The 23,950-nt window shown below is 61.9% G+C and overlaps 1 protein-coding gene across 2 annotated transcripts; it reads left to right on the top strand.

Moving 5' to 3' along the window:
• The first annotated feature begins 1,259 nt into the window (after positions 1 to 1,259).
• Positions 1,260 to 17,948, top strand: ABCB8 (ATP binding cassette subfamily B member 8). 2 transcript variants are annotated; one of them, XM_050942619.1, is made up of 14 exons: positions 1,260 to 1,532; positions 5,183 to 5,277; positions 5,551 to 5,656; positions 5,846 to 6,007; positions 7,494 to 7,579; positions 9,041 to 9,138; positions 10,215 to 10,320; positions 11,409 to 11,442; positions 11,939 to 12,075; positions 15,537 to 15,631; positions 16,001 to 16,134; positions 16,244 to 16,391; positions 16,661 to 16,911; positions 17,396 to 17,948. In XM_050942619.1, exons 1-14 carry the CDS (start codon positions 1,350 to 1,352, stop codon positions 17,474 to 17,476), a joined length of 1,716 nt encoding a protein of 571 aa, XP_050798576.1. In that variant the 5' UTR covers positions 1,260 to 1,349; the 3' UTR covers positions 17,477 to 17,948. The 2 variants fall into 2 exon arrangements, with proteins under 2 accessions (XP_050798576.1, XP_050798578.1); XM_050942621.1 differs by lacking the exon at positions 5,183 to 5,277 and having other exon boundaries at positions 1,440 to 1,532.
• Positions 17,949 to 23,950: the final 6,002 nt, after the last annotated feature.

Below are 23,950 nucleotides of genomic sequence, written 5' to 3'. Positions count from 1 at the left end.
AGGGCGCGGCGCTGGCCAACGCCGCAGAGGGAGGCCCAGGCTGCCACTGCTCTGGGGGCGAGGAGCCAGCTGCTTCCCCAGGGGGCAGAGCTGGGGGCCACGGAGCCCGTCTGACTCCAGTCCGGGAAGGGCGGGGCTCTAGCGGGGGCGGGGTCAGTCTGGGGAGGGGCGGGGCTCTGGCGGGGGGGCGGGGTCAGTGTGGGGAGGGGCGGGGCTTGGGTCTGGGGGTGGGCTCAGGCGGGGGCGGGGCTGTATCCTAGGGGCGGGGTCAGACGGGGCGGGGCTCTGGCCTAGGGGTTGCGTCAGACGTGCGCGGGGCTCGGGCCTGGGTGGCGGCAGAATAGGGTTGCGGTCATTCCGGGAGGGGCGGGGCTTGGGTCTGGGGGCGCGGTCAGTCCGGGGAGGGGCGGGGCTCCGGCGGGGGGAGGGATCGTTCCGGGGAGGGGCGGGGCTGGGACGGGGTCAGTCTGGGGAGGGGCGGGGCCTGGGTCTGGGGACAGGCTCAGGCGGGGGCGGGGCTGTATCCTAGGGGCGGGGCTCGGGCCCGGAAGCTCGCGCTGTCTCGCTGTCGCCGTGGTGACGACCCTGCCGTCCCGCCAGTGGCGCGGTGCATTGTGGGCCGCCGGCCGGTGCCGTCATGCTGCTGCTCCGGGCTTGCTCCGCGCTGCGCCCCGCGGCCAGGTACCGCGTCACCCGGACGCCTGGGTTCCCTCCCGGGCGGGACCGGCCCAGGAGAGGCCCCCCCCCCGGCGTGCGGGCGCTGGGGCGGAGCGAGCCCGGAGCGAGCCCAGGCCCGGGGGTCCCGCTGACTCCCCCCCCCCGCGTGCGGGCGCTGGGGCGGAGCGAGCCCGGAGCGAGCCCAGGCCCGGGGGTCCCGCTGACTCCCCCCCCCCGCGGTCGGCGCGGGGTGTCCTGGCCCGTGCGCGTGACACACTCGGTCCCGGCCCCTCACCCCGCGTCTCGTTCCAGGTGCGCGGCCGGTCGCGCCGGAGTCTCCTGCCTGCTCCGGGCCCCCGGCCGCCTCGCCCCGCGGCCCCCGGTGCTGCCCCGCGGCCCCTTGGCGGGCCGGGCCGCCGCGCTGCTGGGGGCGGTGGGCGCGGGGGCTGCCCTCGCCCGCGGAGCTGCCTGTTGCCAGGAGGCGGCGAGCCCCGGCCCAGCCCCCGCCGCCCCCGCGCCGGAGCCCGACTTCGACTGGGCCGAGTTCTGGAAGTTCCTTCGGCCGCAGCTGCTGGCCCTGTCGGCAGCCATCGTGGTAAGAGCCTCCCGGGGAGCTGGGGGGAGCCCGGCTCCCGCCTTGGCTGGGCCGGGGCTGGAGAGCCGCGCCCCCCCCAGCCGCCTGGCCCGGGGCAATGCTGGGCTCCTGTCTCTCTCTGCAGTTTGCCTTGGGCGTGGCCCTGCTCAACATCCGGATCCCCATGCTCCTGGGGGAGCTGGTGAACGTGGTGGCACGCTGCAGCCAGCAGCACCTTGGGAACTACCTGCGCGAGGTGCGCCGGCCTGCCCTCCGCCTGCTGCTGCTCTACAGCCTGCAGGTGAGCTGGGGGGGCTTTCTGAACACCCTCCCCACCCCCCGTCTCTAACAGCAACATGCAGCCGCTGTCCCAGACGGGCCAACGCTCTACCCAGATCTGAAAAGACCCTGGGGTGAGCTGGGGAATTTGACCAGTCAGCCTTACAGCTGTACCTGGCAAACTGGTTGAAATCATCATTAACAACAGTCTGTTAAAAGACCTGGAAGAACTGGGTTTCGCTGGGTCTAACCAGTGTCATTTTTGCCAAGGAAAACCAGGTCTCACTCATTTGTTGAACCAACTGATGTAATTTAGACTTTCAAAAGGCCTTTTCCATGGTTCCCCACAAGAGGTGGCTAAAGAAGCAAAGTCATCTTAGGGTGAGAGGGACAGTGCTGTCCTGGATCGAAGGCTGGCTGGGCACAGAAAGCGAGAGCAGGACTAAAGGACACAAAGCTTTAAACAACTAGCGGGGCCCCGGACGATCGAGATACAAAAGGAGCGCTTAAAGACGATAAAGTCATTGCGGAGAAACTAAATGAATTCTTTGCTTCAGTCTTCACAGCTGAGGATGTTAGGGAGATTCCCAAACCTGAGCCCGTTTTTGTAGGTGACAAATCTGAGTAATTGTCACAGATTGAAGCGTCACTAGAGGAGGTTTTGGAATTAATTGATAAACTCAACATTAACAAGCCACCGGGACCAGATGGCATTCACCCAAGAGTTCTGAAGGAACTCAAATGTGAAGTTGCGGGACTACTAACTAAGATTTGTAACCTGTCCTTTAAATCGGCTTTGGTACCCAATGACTGGAAGTTAGCTAATGTAACGCCAATATTTAAAAAGGGCTCTGGGGTGATCCCGGCAATTACAGACTGGTAAGTCTAACGTCAGTACTGGGCAAATTAGTCGAAACAATAGTTAAGAATAAAATTGTCAGACCCATAGAAAAACATAAACTGTTGAGCAATACTCAACATGGTTTCTGTAAAGGGAAATCGTGTCTTACTAATCTATTAGAGTTCTCTGAAGGGGTCAACAAACATATGGACAAGGGGGATCCAGTGGACACAGTGTACTTAGATTTCCAGAAAGCCTTTGTCAAGGTCCCTCACCGAAGGCTCTTATGTAAATTAAGCTGTCTTGGGATAAAAGGGAAGATCCTTTCATGGATTGAGAACTGGTTAAAAGACAGGGAACAAAGGGTAGGAATGAATGGTAAATTTTCAGAATGGAGAGGAGTAACTAGTGGTGTTCCCCAAGGGTCAGTCCTAGGACCAATCCTATTCAATTTATTCATAAATGATCTGGAGAAAGGGGTAAACAGTGAGGTGGCAAAGTTTGCAGATGATACTAAACTGCTCAAGGTAGTTAAGACCAAAGCAGATTGTGAAGAACTTCAAAAAGATCTCGCAAAACTAAGTGATTGGGCAACAAAATGGCAAATGAAATGTAATGTGGATAAACGTAAAGTAATGCTCATTGGAAAAAATAACCCCAACTATACATACAATATGGTGGGGGCTAATTTAGCTACAACGAGTCAGGAAAAAGATCTTGGCGTCATCGTGGATAGTTCTCTGAAGATGTCCACGCAATGTGCAGAGGTGGTCAAAAAAGCAAACAGGATGTTAGGAATCATTAAAAAGGGGATAGAGAATAAGACTGAGAATATCTTATTGCCCTTATATAAATCCATGGTACACCCACATCTTGAATACTGTGTACAGATGTGGTCTCCTCACCTCCAAAAAGATATTCTAGCACTAGAAAAGGTTCAGAAAAGGGCAACTAAAATGATTAGGGGTTTGGAGAGGGTCCTATATGAGGAAAGATTAAAAAGGCTAGGACTGTTCAGCTTGGAAAAGAGGAGACTAAGGGGGGATATGATAGAGGTCTATAAAATCATGAGTGATGTGGAAGAAGTGCATAAGGAAAAGTTATTTACTTATTCCCATGATACAAGAACTAGGGGTCACCAAATGGAATTAATAGGCAGCAGATTTAAAACAAATAAAATGAAGTTCTTCTTCACACAGTGCACAGTCAACTTGTGGAACTCCTTACCTGAGGAGGTGGTGAAGGCTGGGACTATAACAGTGTTTAAAAGGGAACTGGATAAATTCATGGTGGTTAAGTCCATAAATGGCTATTAGCCAGGCTGGGTAAGGAATGGTGCCCCCAGCCTCTGTTTGTCAGAGGATGGAGATGGATGGCAGGAGAGAGATCACTTGATCATTGCCTGTTAGGTTCACTCCCTCTGGGGTACCTGGCATTGGCCACTGTTGGCAGACAGATACTGGGCTAGGTGGACCTATGGTCTGACCTGGTATGGCCGTTCTTAAGGCTAACAGCGGGGCCTGAAGGCTCGGTCCTGTGTTTAATGAATTTATCACTGGTCTGGAAAGGAGGGTAAGCAGGGAAATAGCAGCATTTGCAGCTGATAAGTTATTTAGGTGAGTCAGGCCCAGAGAGGGCGGTGAGGAACTCAGATCTCAAGCCCAGCTGGGTGAAAGGGCTGCATGACAGGCAGTGAAGTTCACTGTTGATAAATAGTAAGTAATGCGCATTGGAGTGGAAAATATGAACGACTTGTCCACCTGACAGTGCTCGACATTAACTGTGTCAGCCCAGGAAAGGGATAAAAATAAATAAATAATAAATAATTGGAGATATACCAATCTCCTAGAACTGGAAGGGACCTTGAAAGGTCATTGAGTCCAGCCCCCTGCCTTCACTAGCAGGACCAATTTTTGCCCCAGATCCCTAAGTGGCCCCCTCAAGGATTGAACTCACAACCCTGGGTTTAGCAGGCCAATGCTCAAACCCTCCCCCCACCCCTCTGGGCATCACTGCCGATAGCTCAATGGAGAGCTCTGCTCAGTGCACAGCTGTGGTCAAAAAAGCTGAGCTGATGCTGGGATGCTTAAGGACTAGGGTGGTGAATAACTGAGACTATTTGAATGCCTTTTTATAAGCCAATGGCGCAGCCTCATCTGGCTCCCGTGTGCAGCACGGGCTGTCCCAGACGGATATGGCAGAGCTAGAGGGTGTTCCCACAAGGGCCACAGAGATGACCCCGGACCTGGAAATGCTGTTACAAAGAGAGATTGGAATGACTGGGATTGTTACCTTAAAGAGGCGGTGTGAGAAGTCTATAAAATGATGACTGGCCTAGATCAGTGGGATCGTGACTCATAACACAAGGACGAGGGGCCAGTCCATGAAATTAAATGGTGGGACGTTCCAAACTGATCGAGGAAATACAGTCCCACAATGTGCGATTGGACTGTGGAACTCTCTGCCACAGGAGGTTGTTGAGGCCAGGGACTGAGGAAGATTCCAAGAGGATGTTTATGTAGGTACCAGGAATATCCAGGTGGAGCCCTGGGCGGGACTGTTGTTTAATCCCGCTCCCACTAGTATGGCAGCAGGGCCCGTGGGATCCCAGCCCCGCAGCCGGGCTCTGCACTAGTCCCGCGCAGTGTGCTACATCCAGGGGCACCACCTGTGTGACAGAGATGTGAAAGCTGCTGCTGGTCCCTGCCTCCTGGGGTTGGGATGAGACTCCAGGAGGGACTGGTCACCCCAGATCTGCGGTGGTGGGGCTCTCGCAGGTGTTGTTGGGCAAGGCGCTGGGCTGACCCGCTATGGCCTCTCTCCATCCCCAGGGGCTGCTGACCTTCAGCTACATTGTGCTGCTGGCACGGGTCGGGGAGCAGGTAGCCGGCAGCATGCGTAAGACCCTCTTCGCATCCCTGCTGCGGTAAATCCTGCTTGGGGGGATGTAGGGGAGGAAAGGTGGGAGATGCCTGCAGGGGAAAGGGCAAGAGTGGCTGTGGAGGGGGCTGGGGCAATGGCTGCGGGAGCGGGTATGTTTGGGGAGCAAGGGGTGGAGGAATGACTGGGGTTGCTCGGGAGGGGTGTGGGGTGGTTAGGAGGGTGAGGGGGTTGGTGGGGGAGCGGAGGGGGTTGGAGGCAGCAGCTCCTGCAAGCCCTGCCCCCCCCAGCCCCTGTCTTCCCCCACCCCCCCCAACAGGCAGGACGTGGCGTTCTTTGATGCCAACCGGACGGGGCAGCTGGTGAATCGGCTCACGACCGACATCCAGGAGTTCAAATCCTCCTTCAAACTCGTCGTCTCCCAGGTGAGGCCTATGGGAGCAGCCCTGGGTGTGCCCGTCCCCCCCCACACCCCACCCCCGGGCAACCCCATCCTCTCCCAGCCACCCTGGGTGCTGAGTGCCCACGTGAGCCCCACCACTGGCCTCTCCCGGCGCTGCTGGGGAGGGCCTGGGGGCCACGTGGGATCCCGCTGACTGGGTCTCTGCCTCCAGGGCCTGCGCAGCGTCACACAGACTGTGGGCTGCTTCGCTTCACTCTACCTGCTCTCGCCCAAGCTGACCGGGCTCCTGCTGGTGGTGATGCCCAGCCTGGTGGGCGCTGGTGCCCTGATTGGCTCCATCCTGCGCAGCTTGTCCCGCCAGGCCCAGGAACAGGTAAAACTCACTGTGACGGGTTCAGTCACAGAGACCCCCTTGGGACTGTCACTTGACGTGCTGAAGTTACCTCTCAGCCCGTTTTCCCTGCCAGCTCGGCGCTCCAGAATTCTGCCTTGTTGAGCCAGACTCGCCAGCCTGCTGCAACACAGACTCAGGGTCTGGGCCACGTCCCCAAAGCTGCAGGCTTAACTGAAAACAGCTCAGCAAGTTACTTGTGTGCAGCACCCAGCTCCCAATGGGATCTAAACCCCAAATAAATCCGTGTTACTCTGCATGAAGCTTATCCAGGGTAAGCTCATAAACTGTCTGCCCTCTGTAACACTGTATCACACAGAGAGATGTGCACAGCTGTTTGCTCCCCCAGGTATTAATCACTTACTCTGGATTTAATAAACAAAAGTGATTGTATTAAGCATAACAAGTAGGATTTAAGTGGTCTCAAGTAATAACAGACAGAACAAAGTGAATTACCAAGCAAAATAAAACAAAACACACAACTCTAATCCTTATACGTTTGATTAAGAAACTGATTACAGGTAAATCTCACCCTCCGAGATGTTCCAATGAGCTGCTTTCACAGGCTAGGCTCCTTTCCGGTCTGGGCTGAATCCTGTCCCCTGGTACAGTCCTTGTTAGTTCCAGCAGACACCTTAGCTGGAAACGGGGCTGCCAGTCATGAGAACACCCCTATTGTTCTGTTCCACCCCCCTTAATAGCTTTGGCCCAAGGCAGGAATCCTTTGTCTCTCTGGGTCCTCACCCGTCCTTCTAAATGGAAAAGTACCAGATTTAAGATGAATTCCAGTATCATGTGACATGGTCACATGTCCTGTGAGGCCTTATTTTTCATTACCCACGGGCTGGCCCACGCATACACAGGAAGGCTTGCAGGTAAATAAACCATCTACAACCAATGGGCCCAGTCAATGGGAGCCATCAAGAGTCTAAACCACCATCAATGGCCCACACTTGGCATAATTACAATAGCACCCCCGTGTTATACTTCATATTTCTAGCTTCAGATACAAGAATCCTAGACGAATAGACCATTAGGGTTGGAAGAGACCTCAGGAGGCATCTGGTCCAATCCCCTACATACATACAAGTAGGAGGAATATAATTCAGTAGTTAGAGCCTTTGTAATGATACCTTACCAGACCTTTTCCGTAAAGCATATTCCACTTACATCCTATTGCCACTCATAAGCATATTTCCATAAGAGATTATGGAGTGCAACATCACCCCACCCCCGCCTGGCCCCGGAGCAGGTAACACACACACACACCCCCACCCCCCTGGCCCCGGAGCAGGTGTCTCACACACACACACACGCACGCGCAAACGGTGACTGTGCGTTTGTGGGTCCCCCGTACGGAGGGAGCGTTGAGGTGGCAGATGCCCTGGCCATGGCACCTCCTGCCCCATCAGGCAGCCGGGCAGGCAGTGCTCGCAGAACAAGGTGGCCTGTGACTGTCTCTCTGCAGGTGGCCAAGGCCACAGGGGTGGCAGACGAGGCGCTGGGAAATGTGCGGACCGTGCGGGCCTTTGCCATGGAGGACACAGAGGTGGCGTAAGTACCAGACAACGGCTTTGTCCCCACCCTGTCCCACTCCCGCCAGCCCCATGCACACGTGCTCCTCGCTGCCCAGACCCCAAAGCTGGGACCTTGTACCTCGCTCCTTCCCGTCTGGGCCCACTTCCTGTCTCCCAGCCTGGCACCAGGGGGCGCTGTGCGGGAGGTGTCACCCCCACACCCTGGCTGGTTCCCGTGGGCACCAGGGGGCACTGTGCGGGGAGATGCCACCCCCACACCATGGCTGGTTCCTGTGGGCACTAGGGGGCGCTGTGTGGGGAGGCGCCATCCCCAGGCTCTGGCTGGTTCCCGTGGGCACCAGGGGGCGCTGTGCGGGGAGCTGCTATCCCCAGGCTCTGGCTGGTTCCCATGGGCACCAGGGGGCACTGTGTGGGAAGGTGCCACCCCCAGGCTCTGGCTGGTTCCCGTGGGCACCAGGGGGCACTGTGTGGGAAGGTGCCACCCCCAGGCTCTGGCTGGTTCCCGTGGGCACCAGGGGACGCTATGCGGGGAGGTGCCACCCCCACACCATGGCTGGTTCCCGTGGGCACCAGGGGGCGCTGTGCGGGGAGGTGCCCCCACACACACCATGGCTGGTTCCCGTGGGCACCAGGGGGCGCTGTGCGGGGAGGTGCCCCCACACACACCATGGCTGGTTCCCATGGGCACTAGGGGGCGCTGTGTGGGGAGGTGCCACCCCCAGGCTCTGGCTGGTTCCCATGGGCACCAGGGGGTACTGTGCGGGGAGGTACTACCCCCAGGCCCTGGCTGGTTCCCATGGGCACTAGGGGGCGCTATGCGGGGAGGTGCCACCCCCACACCATGGCTGGTTCCCATGGGCACCAGGGGGCTCTGTGCGGGGAGGTACCACCCTCAGGCCCTGGCTGGTTCCCGTGGGCACTAGGGGGCACTGTGCTCGGAGGTGCTACCCCCACACCATGGCTGGTTCCCGTAGGCACCAGGGGGCGCTGTGCGGGGAGGTGCCACCCCCACACCATGGCTGGTTCCCATGGGCACTAGGGGGCGCTGTGCTCAGAGGTGCTACCCCCACACCATGGCTGGTTCCCGTAGGCACCAGGGGGCGCTGTGCGGGGAGGTGCCACCCCCACACCATGGCTGGTTCCCATGGGCACCAGGGGGCTCTGTGTGGGGAGGTACCACCCCCAGGCTCTCGCTGGTTCCCGTGGGCACCAGGGGCACTGTGCGGGGAGGTACCACCCTCAGGCCCTGGCTGGTTCCCGTGGGCACTAGGGGGCGCTGTGCTCGGAGGTGCTACCCCCACACCATGGATGGTTCCCGTAGGCACCAGGGGGCGCTATGCGGGGAGGTGCCACCCCCACACCATGGCTGGTTCCCGTAGGCACCAGGGGGTGCTGTGCAGGGAGGTGCTGTAAGGAAGGCCTTGCAGCTGCTAGCCCCACCCCTGTTACGGGACGCCACCTCTCCCCTGTCTTGCAGCCTGTACTGTCATGAGGTGGATCGGTCGAGCCAGCTGAACGAGAAGCTGGGCGTGGGCATTGCTGCCTTCCAAGGGCTGTCCAACATGGTGCTGAACTGTGAGTGGACGGCTCGTGGCTGGGCCCTGCTGTAACTAGTCCCCGGGAGCGCCCCATGCAGTGCACCAGACCCCCAGGTCCCGGCCATTCACAAGGGTGGGCCACACAGCTCCCCACCCCTGACAGAGCCAGGGGACTCCAGCCCTCTCCCTTCCCCCCGCGAACTCTGCCAGCGAGTCCCTCTGAGCTGGGGGAGCCTTGTGCGCTCTGCAGGGACCGACTCGCCCAGCCAGGATCGGCCCCAGCACCAGGAGCCTTTTTCCCCCAGAGCAGGTTCGTCAGTCGCCTGGAACAAGCCCTCGGTAGCCTGGAGACACAGTCTGGACTGGCCACCCGCAGGGCTCCCGTCAGCCATGCTACTGTAGGCCCCCGGTGACCCCCCACGAGCCCCATGGCTGTGACACCCCCTCTCCCCCCAGCACTGCTCTGGCTAGGGGCTTGGCTCTGCTCCCTGCAGAGAGCTAGGGGAGCAGTTGGCTCCAGGTTAACCTGCAGTCAGTGAGTCTCTGTGGGGGCCTCCAACTAGTCTTGGCAGCCTTAGTGGTGGGGAGGGACAACTCAGTGGTTTCAGCACTGGCCTGCTAAACCCAGGGTTGTGAGTTCAGCCCTTGAGGGGGCCACTTAGGGATCTGGGGCAAAATTGGTACTTGGTCCTGCTAGTGAAGGCGGGGGCTGGACTCAATGATGTTTCGGGGTCCCTTCCAGCTCTATGCGATCAGTATGTCTCCACCTCGCCCTGACCCCTGTGGCGCAGGGAGAGCTCGACCCCCAGGCCCTAGGGACAGACTCACTGGGATGTGGAGAATTCCCACCCACACCACACAGAGCCAGCTGCCCTCCGTGAGCCCCTGGCCTGGCTCAGCCTGCCACTTTGCACCCAGCCAGGCGCCAGCTGCTGCGCTCCACCCTGGAGGTGGCTGCCTTTGCAGGTGGTTAGGGATATACTTCAGCATCCCTTGGCGTGAGGGCACCATGCCAGCCTGTTCGTCTGAGGGGGGCTGCAGGCTCCTCCTGTGTCCCGCTCCCTGTGGCAGGGCCAGGGGCCCTCATGTCACTGTGCCACTCTGCCCCTGCAGGTATCGTGCTGGGCACCATCTTTGTGGGGGGCTCCCTCATGGCTGGGGAAGAGCTCTCGCCTGGAGACCTCATGTCCTTCATGGTGGCTTCGCAGACAGTGCAAAGGTCAGAGAACAAAGGTCGTGTGCATTGCGCCCCCAGTGTGGGGTCTAGGGGGTGGGACTCACCATGAGAGTAGTTATCAGTGGTTCACAGGGGTCCCACAGGGACCGGTTCTGGGGCCGATTCTGTTCAATAGTGTCACAGATTTAGCTCAGGGCACACAGTGCACTTGTAAAGTGTGTGGACGATACCAAGCTGGGAGGGGCTGCAAGTGCTTTGGAAGATTAGGATTAAAATTGAAAATGATCTGGACAAACTGGAGAAATGGTCTGAAGTAAACAGGATGAAATTCAATAAGGACAAATGCAAAGTGCTCCCCTTAGGAAGGGACAATCGACTGCACACACACAATGGGCAGTGACTGCCTAGGAAGGAGTCCTGTGGAAAGAGATCTGGGGGTCCGAGTGGATCATCAGCTAAATGTGAGTCAACAGTGTAATGCTGTTGCAAAAAAAGCAAACATCCTTCTGGGCTGTATTAGCAGGAGTGTTGTAAGCAAGACACGAGAAGTGATTCTTCCGCTCTGCTCTGCGCTGTTACGGCCTCAACGGGAGTGTTGTGTCCAGTTCTGGGGGCCACATTTCAGGAAAGATGTAGGTGAATTGGAGGAAGTCCAGAGAAGAGCAACAAAAATGATGAAAGGTCTAGGAAACTTGACCTACGAGGGAAGGTTGAAAAAACTGGGTCTGTTTGGTCTGGAGCAGAGAAGACTGAGAGGGGACATGAGAACAGTTTTCAAGTACATAAAAGGAGGAGGGAGAAAAAATGTCCTTAATCTCTGAGGACAGGACAAGCAGCAATGGGCTTAAATTGCAGCAAGGGCGGTTTAGGTTGGACAGTAGGAAAAACCTCCTAGCTGTCAGGGTGGTTAAGGACTGGAATAAATTGCCCAGGGAGATTGTGGCGTCTCCGTCACTGGAGGTTTTTAAGAGCAGGCTGGACAAACCCCTGTCGGGGACGGTCTGGATAATCCTTAGCCCTGGCGTGAGTGCAGGGGACGGGAGTAGAGACCCCTCGAGGTTCCTGCCAGTTCTCTGATTCTACGTCCCCTGCCCAGTGCTGAGCAGACGCCTCTCCCCTTGTCTCGGCAGGTCCATGGCCAACATCTCCGTTCTGTTTGGACAGGTAGGTGGGGCAGGGGCTGTCCATCTGGCTCGGCCCCCCCTTGGCACTGCCCCGCTCCTGTGGGGCTAGCCCCACGACGCAGCCTGCCAAGGCCGGGGTGATCCATCCCAGCAGCCGGTTCCCAGCGCTTGCTTGCTGCTTCTGGGATCCTGGCTTGGGATGGCTGCTAGGCAGAGGGTGCTGGGACTGGTTGAAGGTGCAGCTGGTGGTTCTTTTATCTGTACGCCCTGCTCTGGCCCAGCTGCTGCACCTTGTAAACTGAGGCAGGGACCCCTGGGGCACAACGGTGGTGACGGGGTTCCTCTTGCGCCCCTGTCCTGGCCCCCGACTGTCAGGTGGTCAAGGGAGAAGGGCCAGGACTCCACTGGCCAGGGCCCTTCCAGCACACAGCGCCATGTGGCCATGGGGGTGATGCAAACGGGGCCGTGCTCGGGGCTGCCCCAATGACAAGGTGACCAGGGCATTGGGCAGTCCCACCCCATCGCTGTCCCCGCAGGTCGTGCGAGGCCTCAGCGCTGGAGCCCGTGTCTTTGAGTTCATGACCCTGGAGCCCACCGTGTCCCTGTCCGGGGGGGACCAGATCCCCAGCCACTCCCTGCTCGGCCACATCTGCTTCCAGGACGTCTGCTTCAGGTGAGGGCAGCCCGGGGGGCTGTGGTCTGCGCCACTGGGCACCTGTCATTCTCACCCTCAGTACCGCCCTTCCCGCAGCTCTGCCGGTGCCCCGCACTCCTGACCCACAGCCCCTGCTAGCCCAGCCCTGCCAGTGTCCCCCACTCACGACCCACAGCCCCTGCAGCCTAGCCCAGCCCTGCCCCCCAGCTCTGCCAGTGCCCCCCACTCTCGACCCGCAGCCCCTGCAGCCTAGTCCAACCCTGCCCCTCAGCTCTGCCAGGGCCCCCCACTCTCGACCCGCAGCCCCTGCTAGCCTAGCCCTGCCAGTGTCCCCCACTCACGACCTACAGCCCCTGCAGCCTAGCCCAGTCCTGCCCCCCAGCTCTGCCAGTGTCCCCCACTCTCGACCCACAGCCCCTGCTAGCCCAGCCCTGCCAGGGCCCCCCACTCTCGACCCGCAGCCCCTGCTAGCCCAGCCCTGCCAGTGTCCCCCACTCACGACCTACAGCCCCTGCAGCCTAGCCCAGCCCTGCCCCCCAGCTCTGCCAGTGCCCCCCACTCTCGACCCGCAGCCCCTGCTAGTCCAGCCCTGCCAGTGTCCCCCACTCACGACCCACAGCCCCTGCAGCCTAGCCCAGCCCTGCCCCCCAGCTCTGCCAGTGCCCCCCACTCTCGACCCGCAGCCCCTGCTAGCCCAGCCCTGCCAGTGTCCCCCACTCACGACCTACAGCCCCTGCAGCCTAGCCCAGCCCTGCCCCCCAGCTCTGCCAGTGCCCCCCACTCTCGACCCGCAGCCCCTGCTAGTCCAGCCCTGCCAGGGCCCCCCACTCTCGACCCGCAGCCCCTGCTAGCCCAGCCCTGCCAGTGTCCCCCACTCACGACCTACAGCCCCTGCAGCCTAGCCCAGCCCTGCCCCCCAGCTCTGCCAGTGCCCCCCACTCTCGACCCGCAGCCCCTGCAGCCTAGTCCAACCCTGCCCCTCAGCTCTGCCAGGGCCCCCCACTCTCGACCCGCAGCCCCTGCTAGCCTAGCCCTGCCAGTGTCCCCCACTCACGACCTACAGCCCCTGCAGCCTAGCCCAGCCCTGCCCCCCAGCTCTGCCAGTGTCCCCCACTCTCGACCCACAGCCCCTGCTAGCCCAGCCCTGCCAGGGCCCCCCACTCTCGACCCGCAGCCCCTGCTAGCCCAGCCCTGCCAGTGTCCCCCACTCACGACCTACAGCCCCTGCAGCCTAGCCCAGCCCTGCCCCCCAGCTCTGCCAGTGCCCCCCACTCTCGACCCGCAGCCCCTGCTAGCCCAGCCCTGCCAGTGTCCCCCACTCACGACCCACAGCCCCTGCAGCCTAGCCCAGCCCTGCCCCCCAGCTCTGCCAGTGCCCCCCACTCTCGACCCGCAGCCCCTGCAGCCTAGTCCAACCCTGCCCCTCAGCTCTGCCAGGGCCCCCCACTCTCGACCCGCAGCCCCTGCTAGCCTAGCCCTGCCAGTGTCCCCCACTCACGACCTACAGCCCCTGCAGCCTAGCCCAGCCCTGCCCCCCAGCTCTGCCAGTGTCCCCCACTCTCGACCCGCAGCCCCTGCTAGCCCAGCCCTGCCAGGGCCCCCCACTCTCGACCCGCAGCCCCTGCTAGCCCAGCCCTGCCAGTGTCCCCCACTCACGACCTACAGCCCCTGCAGCCTAGCCCAGCCCTGCCCCCCAGCTCTGCCAGTGCCCCCCACTCTCGACCCGCAGCCCCTGCTAGCCCAGCCCTGCCAGGGCCCCCCACTCTCGACCCGCAGCCCCTGCTAGCCCAGCCCTGCCAGGGCCCCCCACTCTCGACCTACAGCCCCTGCAGCCTAGCCCTGCCAGTGTCCCCCACTCCCAACCCACAGCCCCTGCTAACCTAGCCCAGCCCTCCCCCCAGCTCTGCCAGTGCCCCCACTTGCGACCCGCAGCCCCTGCTAGCCTAGCCCTGCCAGTGTCCTCCACTCCCAACCTACAGCCCCTGCTAGCCTAGCCCAGCCCTGCCCCCCAGCTCTGCCAGTGCCCCCCACTTCTGACCCACAGCCCCTGCTAGCCTAGGCCAGCCCTGCCCACCAGCTCTGCTGGTGCCCCCCAACTCTTGACCTGCTGCCCCTGCTAGCCGAGCCCTGCCAGTGCCCCCCTACTCCCGACCCTCAGCCCCTGCTAGCCCAGCCCTGCCCCCCAGCTCTGCCAGTGCCCCCCACTCTCGACCCGCAGCCCCTGCAGCCTAGTCCAACCCTGCCCCTCAGCTCTGCCAGGGCCCCCCACTCTCGACCCGCAGCCCCTGCTAGCCCAGCCCTGCCAGTGTCCCCCACTCACGACCTACAGCCCCTGCAGCCTAGCCCAGCCCTGTCCCCCAGCTCTGCCAGTGTCCCCCACTCTCGACCCACAGCCCCTGCTAGCCCAGCCCTGCCAGGGCCCCCCACTCTCGACCCGCAGCCCCTGCTAGCCCAGCCCTGCCAGTGTCCCCCACTCACGACCTACAGCCCCTGCAGCCTAGCCCAGCCCTGCCCCCCAGCTCTGCCAGTGCCCCCCACTCTCGACCCACAGCCCCTGCTAGTCCAGCCCTGCCAGGGCCACCCACTCTCGACCCGCAGCCCCTGCTAGCCCAGCCCTGCCAGGGCCCCCCACTCTCGACCTACAGCCCCTGCAGCCTAGCCCTGCCAGTGTCCCCCACTCCCAACCCACAGCCCCTGCTAACCTAGCCCAGCCCTCCCCCCAGCTCTGCCAGTGCCCCCCACTCCCAACCCACAGCCCCTGCTAACCTAGCCCAGCCCTCCCCCCAGCTCTGCCAGTGCCCCCACTTGCGACCCACAGCCCCTGCTAGCCCAGCCCTGCCAGTGTCCCCCACTCCCGACCCACAGCCCCTGCAGCCTAGCCCAGCCCTGCCCCCCAGCTCTGCCAGTGCCCCCCACTCTTGACCCGCAGCCCCTGCTAGCCTAGCCCTGCCAGTGTCCTCCACTCCCAACCTACAGCCCCTGCTAGCCTAGCCCAGCCCTGCCCCCCAGCTCTGCCAGTGCCCCCCACTTCTGACCCACAGCCCCTGCTAGCCTAGGCCAGCCCTGCCCACCAGCTCTGCTAGTGCCCCCCAACTCTTGACCTGCTGCCCCTGCTAGCCGAGCCCTGCCAGTGCCCCCCTACTCCCGACCCTCAGCCCCTGCTAGCCCAGCCCAGCCCTGCCCCCCAGCTCTGCTGGTGCCCCCCTACTCCTGACCCACAGCCCCTGCTAATCCAGCCCTGCCCCCCAGCTCTGCTGGTGCCCCCTACTCCCAACCTGCAGCCCCTGCTAGCTCTGCCGGTGCCCCCCCACTCCCGACCCACAGCCCCTGCTAATCCAGCCCTGCCCCCTAGCTCTGCCGGTGCCCTTCACTCCCAGTTGTACAGCTTCTCCCAGGGCCTGTCCTGCTCCGCCCTTGCCCAGCACTTGGCCGCCCTGTCTGCCCTGCCCAGCCTGACCCCTCTCTTCTTGCTGTCGCAGTTACCCCACGCGCCCTGGCTGCCCAGTGCTACGGAACTTCAGCCTCGCCCTGCCCCCTCGCAAGACAGTGGCCATCGTGGGCGAGTCAGGAGGAGGTACCACAGGAAGGGCCCAGGTTCCTCTCCCCCCTCCAGTCTGTCACAGGTGGGGTCTCGCAGGGCAGCCAGGCCAGACGGGCGAGGGGAGCCAAGATCTCACAGGGAACAGGGGAATGGTTCTGGCTCCCAGCCCTACCGCTCCCCCAGAGCTGGGATAGAACCGAGGCATCCTGGCTCCCAGCCTGCTCGGGCCCCCCTGCCCTCCCAGAGCCGGGGCCAGAACCCAGGAGTCCCGAACAGCGCCTGTCTCGGCACCACCTTGGGTCAGAGCCCTGCCCCTTCCTGGGCTGTGGGCAGTTCCGGGGATGCTGTGTGCCAGGCTGTGTCGTGGCCCATGTGCTGCAGCCTCATCCCCGTGCCCTGCAGGGAAGTCGACGGTGGCGGCGCTGCTGGAGCGTTTCTATGAGCCCACGCGGGGGGCCATCACGCTGGACGGGTGTGAGCTCTGCACCCTGGACCCCTCATGGCTACGGGGGCAGGTCATTGGCTTCATCAGCCAGGTGAGGGGGCGGCAGAGCGCAGGGGGAGTGGGGCACAGTGAGACGGTGCAGTGGGGGGAGTCAGGCAGCTCCCGGTACTGAAGCAGTGTCATCCCCGTCCTCCCACCAGGAGCCTGCGCTCTTTGGAACGACCATCCTGGAGAACATCCGCTTTGGAAAGCCCGACGCGTCCGATGCCGAGGTCTATGCCGCGGCACAGCTGGCCAACGCCGACAGCTTCATTCGCAGCTTCCCGCAGGGCTATGGCACCATCGTGGGTGAGCGCAGGGCCCTGGCGCCTTCCTCTGCCCCCCACTCACCCATTGCTGCCCGCGGCTGTGGAGCCAAGTAGGCGCCATCCGTGGGCCAGCAGCTCCAGTTCTGTCCGGCAGACGCCGAGTCGCTGGCTGCAACCACCAGACCCGCTCCGAGTGGGGGGGGGGGGTCTCCGCCGCGCGGGGCAGCCCTGCTGTAGCTCAGGGTCCTGGGGAGAGGGTCCCTGGCCTGAAATCAGTCACCCCCGGAGCCCCTGCCCCTGTCCCCGCAGGCGAGCGTGGCGTGATGCTGTCGGGGGGCCAGAAGCAGCGCGTGGCCATCGCCCGGGCCCTGCTCAAGAACCCGTCGGTGCTGATCCTGGACGAGGCCACGAGTGCGCTGGACACGGAGTCGGAGCAGGCAGTGCAGGAGGCGCTAGAGCGGGCCATGGCCGGCCGCACCGTGCTAGTCATCGCCCACCGCCTCAGCACCATCCAGTGCGCCGACCTCATCGTGGTGCTGGCCCGCGGCTGCGTGGCTGAGGTCGGGGGGGTTGGCAGCTCTGTGGGAGGGTGTTCTGGGGTGAGGTGGTCCCCGGGTGGGGGGAGTTCTTGGGGGAGGGGCACAAGGTGTTGTTTTGGAGCAGTTATGAAGGTGTGGGGACGAGATGGGTGTTCTGGGGGCACAGGGTGTTCTGTGGTGGAGGGGCTGTAGAGGGGTCCGGGGGAGGTACAAGGGCACAGGGACGAGACGGGTGTTCGGGGGGGGCAGTAGAGGGGTCCTGGAGGTGGGGTATGAGGGTGTGGGGATGAGACAGGTGTACTGGCGGCATGGGGTGGGGTGGGGTGGTCCCCAGGGAGGGCTATAGAAAAGTCCGGGGGGTACGAGGGCACAGGGATGAGACGTGTGTTCTGGGGGGGGAACAGATATTCAGGGGTGTACAGGGGGCACAGAGCCAAGGCTGGGCAGAGCACCCATTGGGCGTGGCTGGCTCTGGTGACACCCCCCTCCGGTCTCCCCCCCCCAGGCTGGGACCCACGCAGAGCTGCTGCGCCGGGGCGGACTGTACGCTGAGCTCGTCCGCAGACAGGCCACGGAGCAGCCCTGAGTGGGGACGGGTCCGGCCGTGGCGGCTGCAGGGACTGAACCTGGCACCCACCCGGCAGACACTGGATCTGTGCACCTACCTTGGCGCTGGGGCCCAGCCACGGCCCCCCCTTCTGCTCTGCCCCCAGGCTGGGACCAGCTCCGGCCCCCCCCTTCTGCTCTGCCCCTGGATGGGGCTCCCAGCCCCCCTCTTCTGCTCTGCCCCTGTGCGGGGACCAGCTCCGGCCCCCTCCTCTGCCCTCAGGCGGGGCTCCCAGCCCCCCTCTTCTGATCTGCCTCTGGGCTGGGACCAGCTCCAGCCCCCTCCTCTACCTGGCAGGGGCTCCTGTTCTGCTCTGCTCCCAGGCTGGGCCTGGGTCTTGGCTCTGCCCCCCATCCCCGACCCCTGGCAGGACCCGGCTGTGGCCGCAGGAAGGGGGTGGGTGCCCAGGTTCACGTGCCCCATCCACCAATAAAAGCCAAGTGCAGCTGTTGTCTGGGGCAGGGGGTGGGGCTGAGTCTGGGTGGGGGAGGGGGCAGGGGGAGCCAGGACCAACCAGCCTCACTTTATTACCATGGCGATTGGCCTGTGATCTCATCTCATCTGCGCCCCCCCGCCCCCTCATGCCTGGAGTGGGCTCTGGACGTGCCCTTCAAGAGGTGAGGGCTTCCAGGGGGCTGGGGCTGTGACTCAGATCCCCCCCCCCCCCCGGGACTCACCCTGCTCAGGCTGTGCGAGGGCCCAGGCAAGCAGAGTAATGGGCTGGGGGGCAAGGGGCCAAGCCCCCAGGGCTGGAGGGCTGGTTGGGGACCCAGGCCAAGCCCTTGGGTCTCATGGCTCTGAGAAGCCGCCCTGATGGGCTCAGCGAAGTCTCCAGGCCTATCTGCTCTGAGGTCTTGTCCCGTGGGTTACGGAGCTCCCTGGGCCCCCTTGCCCCCTTCCCGGTAATGAGCCTCCCCCCATGGGTTTGGGCCAGGACCCTGCGTACCTGCCCAGGGGACTTGGGGAGGGGGGGCCAAACCAGGCCACAGGGGCCATTCTATGTATTTCGAGCTTCATCCAGGATCCGCCAAATTGTCCCAGGCCCGGTAACATGGCCCGTTCCCAGCACATCCTGCTGGTGCTGCTACCTGCTACCCTGTGTGAGCTCCCGCCCGCTGCTCATCCTCCCCTGGCAGCGGGGCCCACCGCGCCACTACCAGCCGTAGCATCAGGTCTGCTGCCCCGGCTGTACGGCCCGTTCTTCCTGCTGCCCCTCGGCTTGACGTGCTCCAGAGAGGATGTTCCCCTACGGCACTTCGTCCGCCCAGCGTGGCCACAAGGCGGGTTTCTGAGCCCCCTTCAGCAGCTGGTTAGTCATCAGAACGGCCAGACCGGGGCAGCCCCATGGGCCTGCTAGCCCAGGATCCTGCCTTCGGCTGGGTCAGTGCCAGGGGCTTGAAGAGAACAGGGCAACGTGGACTGATCTGTTCTCTGGCGTCCAGCCCCAGCTTTTGGCAAGCAGGCTGAGGCCCCTCAGAACATGGGGTTGTGTCCCTGCCAATCCTGGCTAATCGCCATTGAGTGACCTACACATCAGGAACTGAACCTTGTTACAGCCTTGGCCTTTGCCATCCCCCAGCAGTGAGTGGTGGGTGACAAATCTCTTCCTTTTGCTTGTTCTGAACCAGCTACCTGTTAATTGTTCGTTAGGGTGGGTCCTGTGTGGGAGGATTTCCTGTTTTCATCTAGCCCAGCTTTTCAGTCTATTTTTTTTCATTATATTTCCGTTCAATTTTTCCCCTTGACTTTGGCTCCAGTACGGCTGGAGATTTTATTTCCCCTCTCAAAGAGTCTCTGCTCACGTACCCAGCTCTGGTCTGGTGCTTCTGACCCGAAACCTTTTCTATTTTCCTCCTTTCTGCCTTCTCGCATCCGAGTGCTGTGCTTTTATCCTGCTCCGCCTCAGCTCCAGTTCCGCTGCTAGCGCAGGTCTAGGTGGTTCTCCTTCCCTCCTTTTGCCAACTGCCCCCATTGGGTGCGTTCCGCGGCCCCTCCCCAGCTCGAGGTGCCCCCTTGCTGGCCATCTCTGCCCCAGGACAGCTTTTGGGGCAGCTGCACCGCAGCTGGAGCGGTGCTAGCGCCGGGGTTACTGCACCTAGCTGGGGTTCACCCACTGCTGCAGCCTCTTCCTGGGGATGAGCCCAGGGGTCACTTGGCAGCACCCCAGATGTGCCCGAGGGGCTGGGCATGGGGCAGGGGTGCAGTCACTCTGGGACACCATGAACAGGGCTGGGGGGGGGCTTGATGGGCACAGGTGGTGCTGCACTAGCCCTGCTGTGATGCAGATGCTGGTGCTGTTTGGGGGTCTGGGGGCTGGTTCTCCCCACAGGAGCAGGTGGGGTGAGTGGGTTGACACAGGAGGCCATACTGCAGAGCTGGGGGTCTTGCTGAGTGAGCCTGGAGCCCCTATATAGGCCCTGGGGCAAATATTAGCAAAGATGTTTGCAGAGGGTGGGGGTCCTGCTCTGGGGAGCTGCCTCCAGCAGGAGAGAAGAGACAGGCCTGGGTAGGGCTAATTTCACTTGTTTGCCCCAGAGCAGGAGCTGCGGGCCCCAAAGCAGAACGTGGTGCATGTCTGGGCTGAGGGGGAGGACACCCCCCAGCCAGGGCATGATGCTCAATTCTCCCCCCACCCCTCCGGTCCTCCTAGCAAAGGCCCAGGAGGGAGCACCAGCCTCATGGAAATGCTTCCCCTGACCCACTGGGGCTGGGGGAGCCTAGGCCTGGCCCAGCCTGTCCCCCAATACAGGGTCAGTCCTGTACCAGGTCAGGCCAGAGCCTTCTGCCCCCTCCAGCATCGGGGCACCGGCAAGGAAAGCTCCTTGGAGAATCCATGGGTGGCCCTGCCCCCTCTCCCCAGGGCCCCAGCCTAGAGGCAGGTTAGGGGCCCCTTGGCTAACTGGCTGCTCCCTGCTGCTGGGTGACAGCCTGGGGGGGGAGGGGGCACACCAAGCCCAACAGGCCCCACCAGCTTCCCCAAGATGCCCCATGGGCTGGTGGGGGGGAGTAGCTCATTCCTGGCCTGGGGCCTGCAGCAGGGGAGCAGGCACTGGGGGGCTCTGGCAGGTTTATCCCTGTCCGGGGAGCACTGGGGGGCTCTGACCCAGCAGGGGAGTTTGTCTTGGCTGGAGCACTGAAGAGCAGAGCAACGCGCCAGGATCCTGGCGGCTGGCAGCAGAGAGCAGCCGAGAGGCTGGGGTGTGGGCGGAGCGTCCCCCAGGGAGGGCAGCTCCTGGCCCCGGGGAGTGCCCAGCAGGGGGTACATCCTGCAGGTGCCACTTCACCCTGGTCCCCCATGGGAGAGGCCTTGCTGGGTTAGGGGGGGCCAGCTGGGCTCTTTACAGGGCCAGAACCTATGCTGAGCCCCCCGTGTGGGAAGGTGGCCAGGCCAGGCCAGGATGTGCCCTTCACCTGTACCCGGTGCAGGCACCAGTTCCTGCAGCAGGGAGTCCTATGCATGCACAGCAGGGAGAGCCCCTGCCACAGTGACAGCGAGCTGGGACAGCCACAGTCCCATGCATGGGCGAGTGCCCTTCCCTAGCCCTCACCACACCAGCCCTTCTGCTACAAGGCAGCCACATCCTGCAGGGGGGTGCACCTGGGGGTGGGGCAGCATGGAGAGTCCTGAGCAGCCAGGTGTCTGCACCCAGTTCAGGCAGGGCCTGAAAGCCAAGGCTTCCTCCATCACGGCCCGTGCAGCATCCACCTCCGCCTGGAACTGAGACAGCCAGGCCAGACAGACAAGGGACGTGTGAGGCTGGGAACAAGGCGAAGTACCCACGGGCTGGGCTGCTCCGCCCTCACTCCCTTTGGGGGAAGCTGGTGATGGCAGCCTGGCTGCAAGATGAGAGGACAAAGCGGGTGGCACCATGGCCAGCTGCTTCTCCTGGGCCTCAGGCTGGTGCTGTCTTGGCCTGGTCCTGAGTGGTGTCCTGACCAGGCTGGAGCGAGGCACTCGGGGGCCAGCAGCAAAAGCCTGACCACGCTGGACCGCGCGCCTTTGTCCCTGCCAAGTGCCTCCTTCCATCCCTCGAGGGGTACCTCCTGGCTAGACGAGGCTGGCTCAGCTGGCCAGGGCTGGATAGTTTGCAGTGCTGCCGTGAGCCAGTGACCAGAAAATGGAAACGAAGCCCAAGGCCTGGGGTGGTGGCAGCGTTACCAAGGGCCGGGCTGGGTAGCAATAGGGCTGCTCCGCAAGGCGGGGGGGTTGGTGACACCTAGAGGTCCTGGCCCCACAGCTCCAGGATGCCGAGTTGCCAGCTGGCTGTGGCTGTGCAGCCAGAGGCTGGGCCAGGCTAGCCCCAGCAGGGAGGGGGCAAGTCAGGACCCGACAGATGTGCATTTTCCATGTTTGCTGCTTTTCTCCCCACCCCTACCCCCTCCACCCCCCGTGTGCAGGTGTTTGGTGGGAAACAGGGTTGGTCTTGCGCTGGCCCAGAGACAGCTCTCGCCCCTTGGCTAGTCAGGTCACGTGCCGGCGCTGCTCAGAGCTTGGTGACACAGCCCACCTGCTGCGAGGGGGGTAAGCCGACCTAGGCCCGGGGTAGGCCTGGCTAGGGTGACAGAGGAATTCTTCCATCAGCCCAGCCACTACCTCTGCGGAGAGGTGCATGTCCTAGGACCGGATGAACCCTTTGCTCACTGTAGTTACTACTAGACAGAGCAGCGGGGCCAGGGCCATTTCCTATGGAGCCAAACCAGAACTGCTGGTCTCCCCCACAAACCAGTTACCAGCTAAAGGCTGCTTTCGGTGCAGCTGCAGCCCTGCTGGTCCCAGGGCATGAGAGCGCCAAGGTGGGCGAGGTCAGAGCTTTCCTGGGCTCAGCGTCTGCTGGGGGGAGAGACAAGCTGACCAGAGTGCGTCGTCAGGGCTGGGAAGTGCTCGGCGGGTCTGTCTCCACTGCCAGGCCTGTCCAGGGTTAGAACGTGAGGTTGCAGCCCCGGGGTTTGTTAGCCTGAGGACTGAACAGCTACACTCCTGCGTAACCCCAGCCTAGGCACTGCTGAACCCTGGCTCCCTACAAGGCGCTCCAGCATCCACACTGCATTACATGGGGCCTAGTCCAACCCCCATACCCCAGACTTCCTAGCGTCCATCCCAAATGGGGCCAATCCAGCCCTTTGGCTGTGGTGCAACAGGGGAGCCCGTGACTGCCCAGAGCACAAAGACAGTCGACCCCTGGGCCTGCAGGATGCTGTTGGCAGAGTTCCAGAGCACAAGGCCAGTGGGGGCTGCAACTAAACCACAGAGCAACAGGGCTTGACCCCGGGTCCTGGCTTGACTCAGGTTTACCCCCTTCATCCTTGTGGAACCCTGGGTTGTTTCTCTCTCCCCCCCCCCCACCCCAGAGGGCAGGGGAGGCTTGAATCAGAGTCTGAGCCCTGGGCTTACACTGCTGTGTAGGCATACCCAGAGCAGCACAGCTAGAGCCAAGGTGCCCCACTGCTTAGCAGAAGGCATTAATACAGATTCTAAGAGGCCATTGAGGAGCGGTGGCCCATTAACCCCTCTGCAGTCATAGGACCAGAAGGGGGCTAGTGGGTTACAGATTGTTGTAATGAGCCATAAATCCAGTTTCTCTGTTCAGTCCGAGAGTTTTGGTGTCTCGCAAAGTGATGAATGTAAAGTTCCCAGGCTCATCTGTTGAAAGCCTTGTGCTGGTTCCCTTTGACAGATATCGAGTGGCTGCATTGTGAGATGTGTCCCCCACAGGTGATAGGATGTTTTTGTCTTTTATCGTTTTCCTGTGTGAGGTCATTCGAGTGCACAGTGATTGTCTGGTTTCACCCACACCGCTGTTTTTGGGCCATTTAGTGCACCGGATGAGGTACACCCCATGTTGTGCTAGGCAGGCGTAGGACCCACGGACCTTGAAAGGTGTGTCGGGGGGGCTGATCATTGTAACAGTGGAGATATGGCTGCAGGTTTTCCATCTCTTGTTCTGGCAGAGTCTGGTGCCACTTTGAGTTGGTGTGTCCTGGTCTGTGGGGAGCTTGCTTCTGATGGTGAAGTTGGGGGGTTGCTTGAAGGCCAGAAGAGGGGGTTCAGAAAAGATTTCTTCTAGGATGGGGTTCCCACTGACTATGGGCTGCAACTGTTTAAAGATATCCCCATATGTCACCTACTGTCCCACATTGGAACTCAACTAGGTGTGCGGGGTGAGTGGCTTTTTTGTTGTTCAATTTAGGGCTCTCACCCCCCCACCCTCTCTTTTGGGTATTCAGGAAGTAAGGGACCCAACTTTACCCCTCCATGGGCTCACTTACACCCATTCTCAGTGGACTCAGGGCTCTGCTGGGCCCTTCCCCAGTGAAAGAGCCTTAAACAATAATTTCCTTAACTAATGGTTACCAGACAGAATGCCCGTGCTGAGCACACAATGCGCACCACTCCCGCGTACACAGCCAATTCCCCCCGTACTGGCCATGCAAGGTGCAGGTTGTCTGGAGCGC

This window comes from Gopherus flavomarginatus, chromosome 2 (assembly GCF_025201925.1).
Source record: "Gopherus flavomarginatus isolate rGopFla2 chromosome 2, rGopFla2.mat.asm, whole genome shotgun sequence".
NCBI lineage: Eukaryota > Metazoa > Chordata > Testudines > Testudinidae > Gopherus > Gopherus flavomarginatus.
This window is presented reverse-complemented; position numbering and strand designations above follow the sequence as displayed.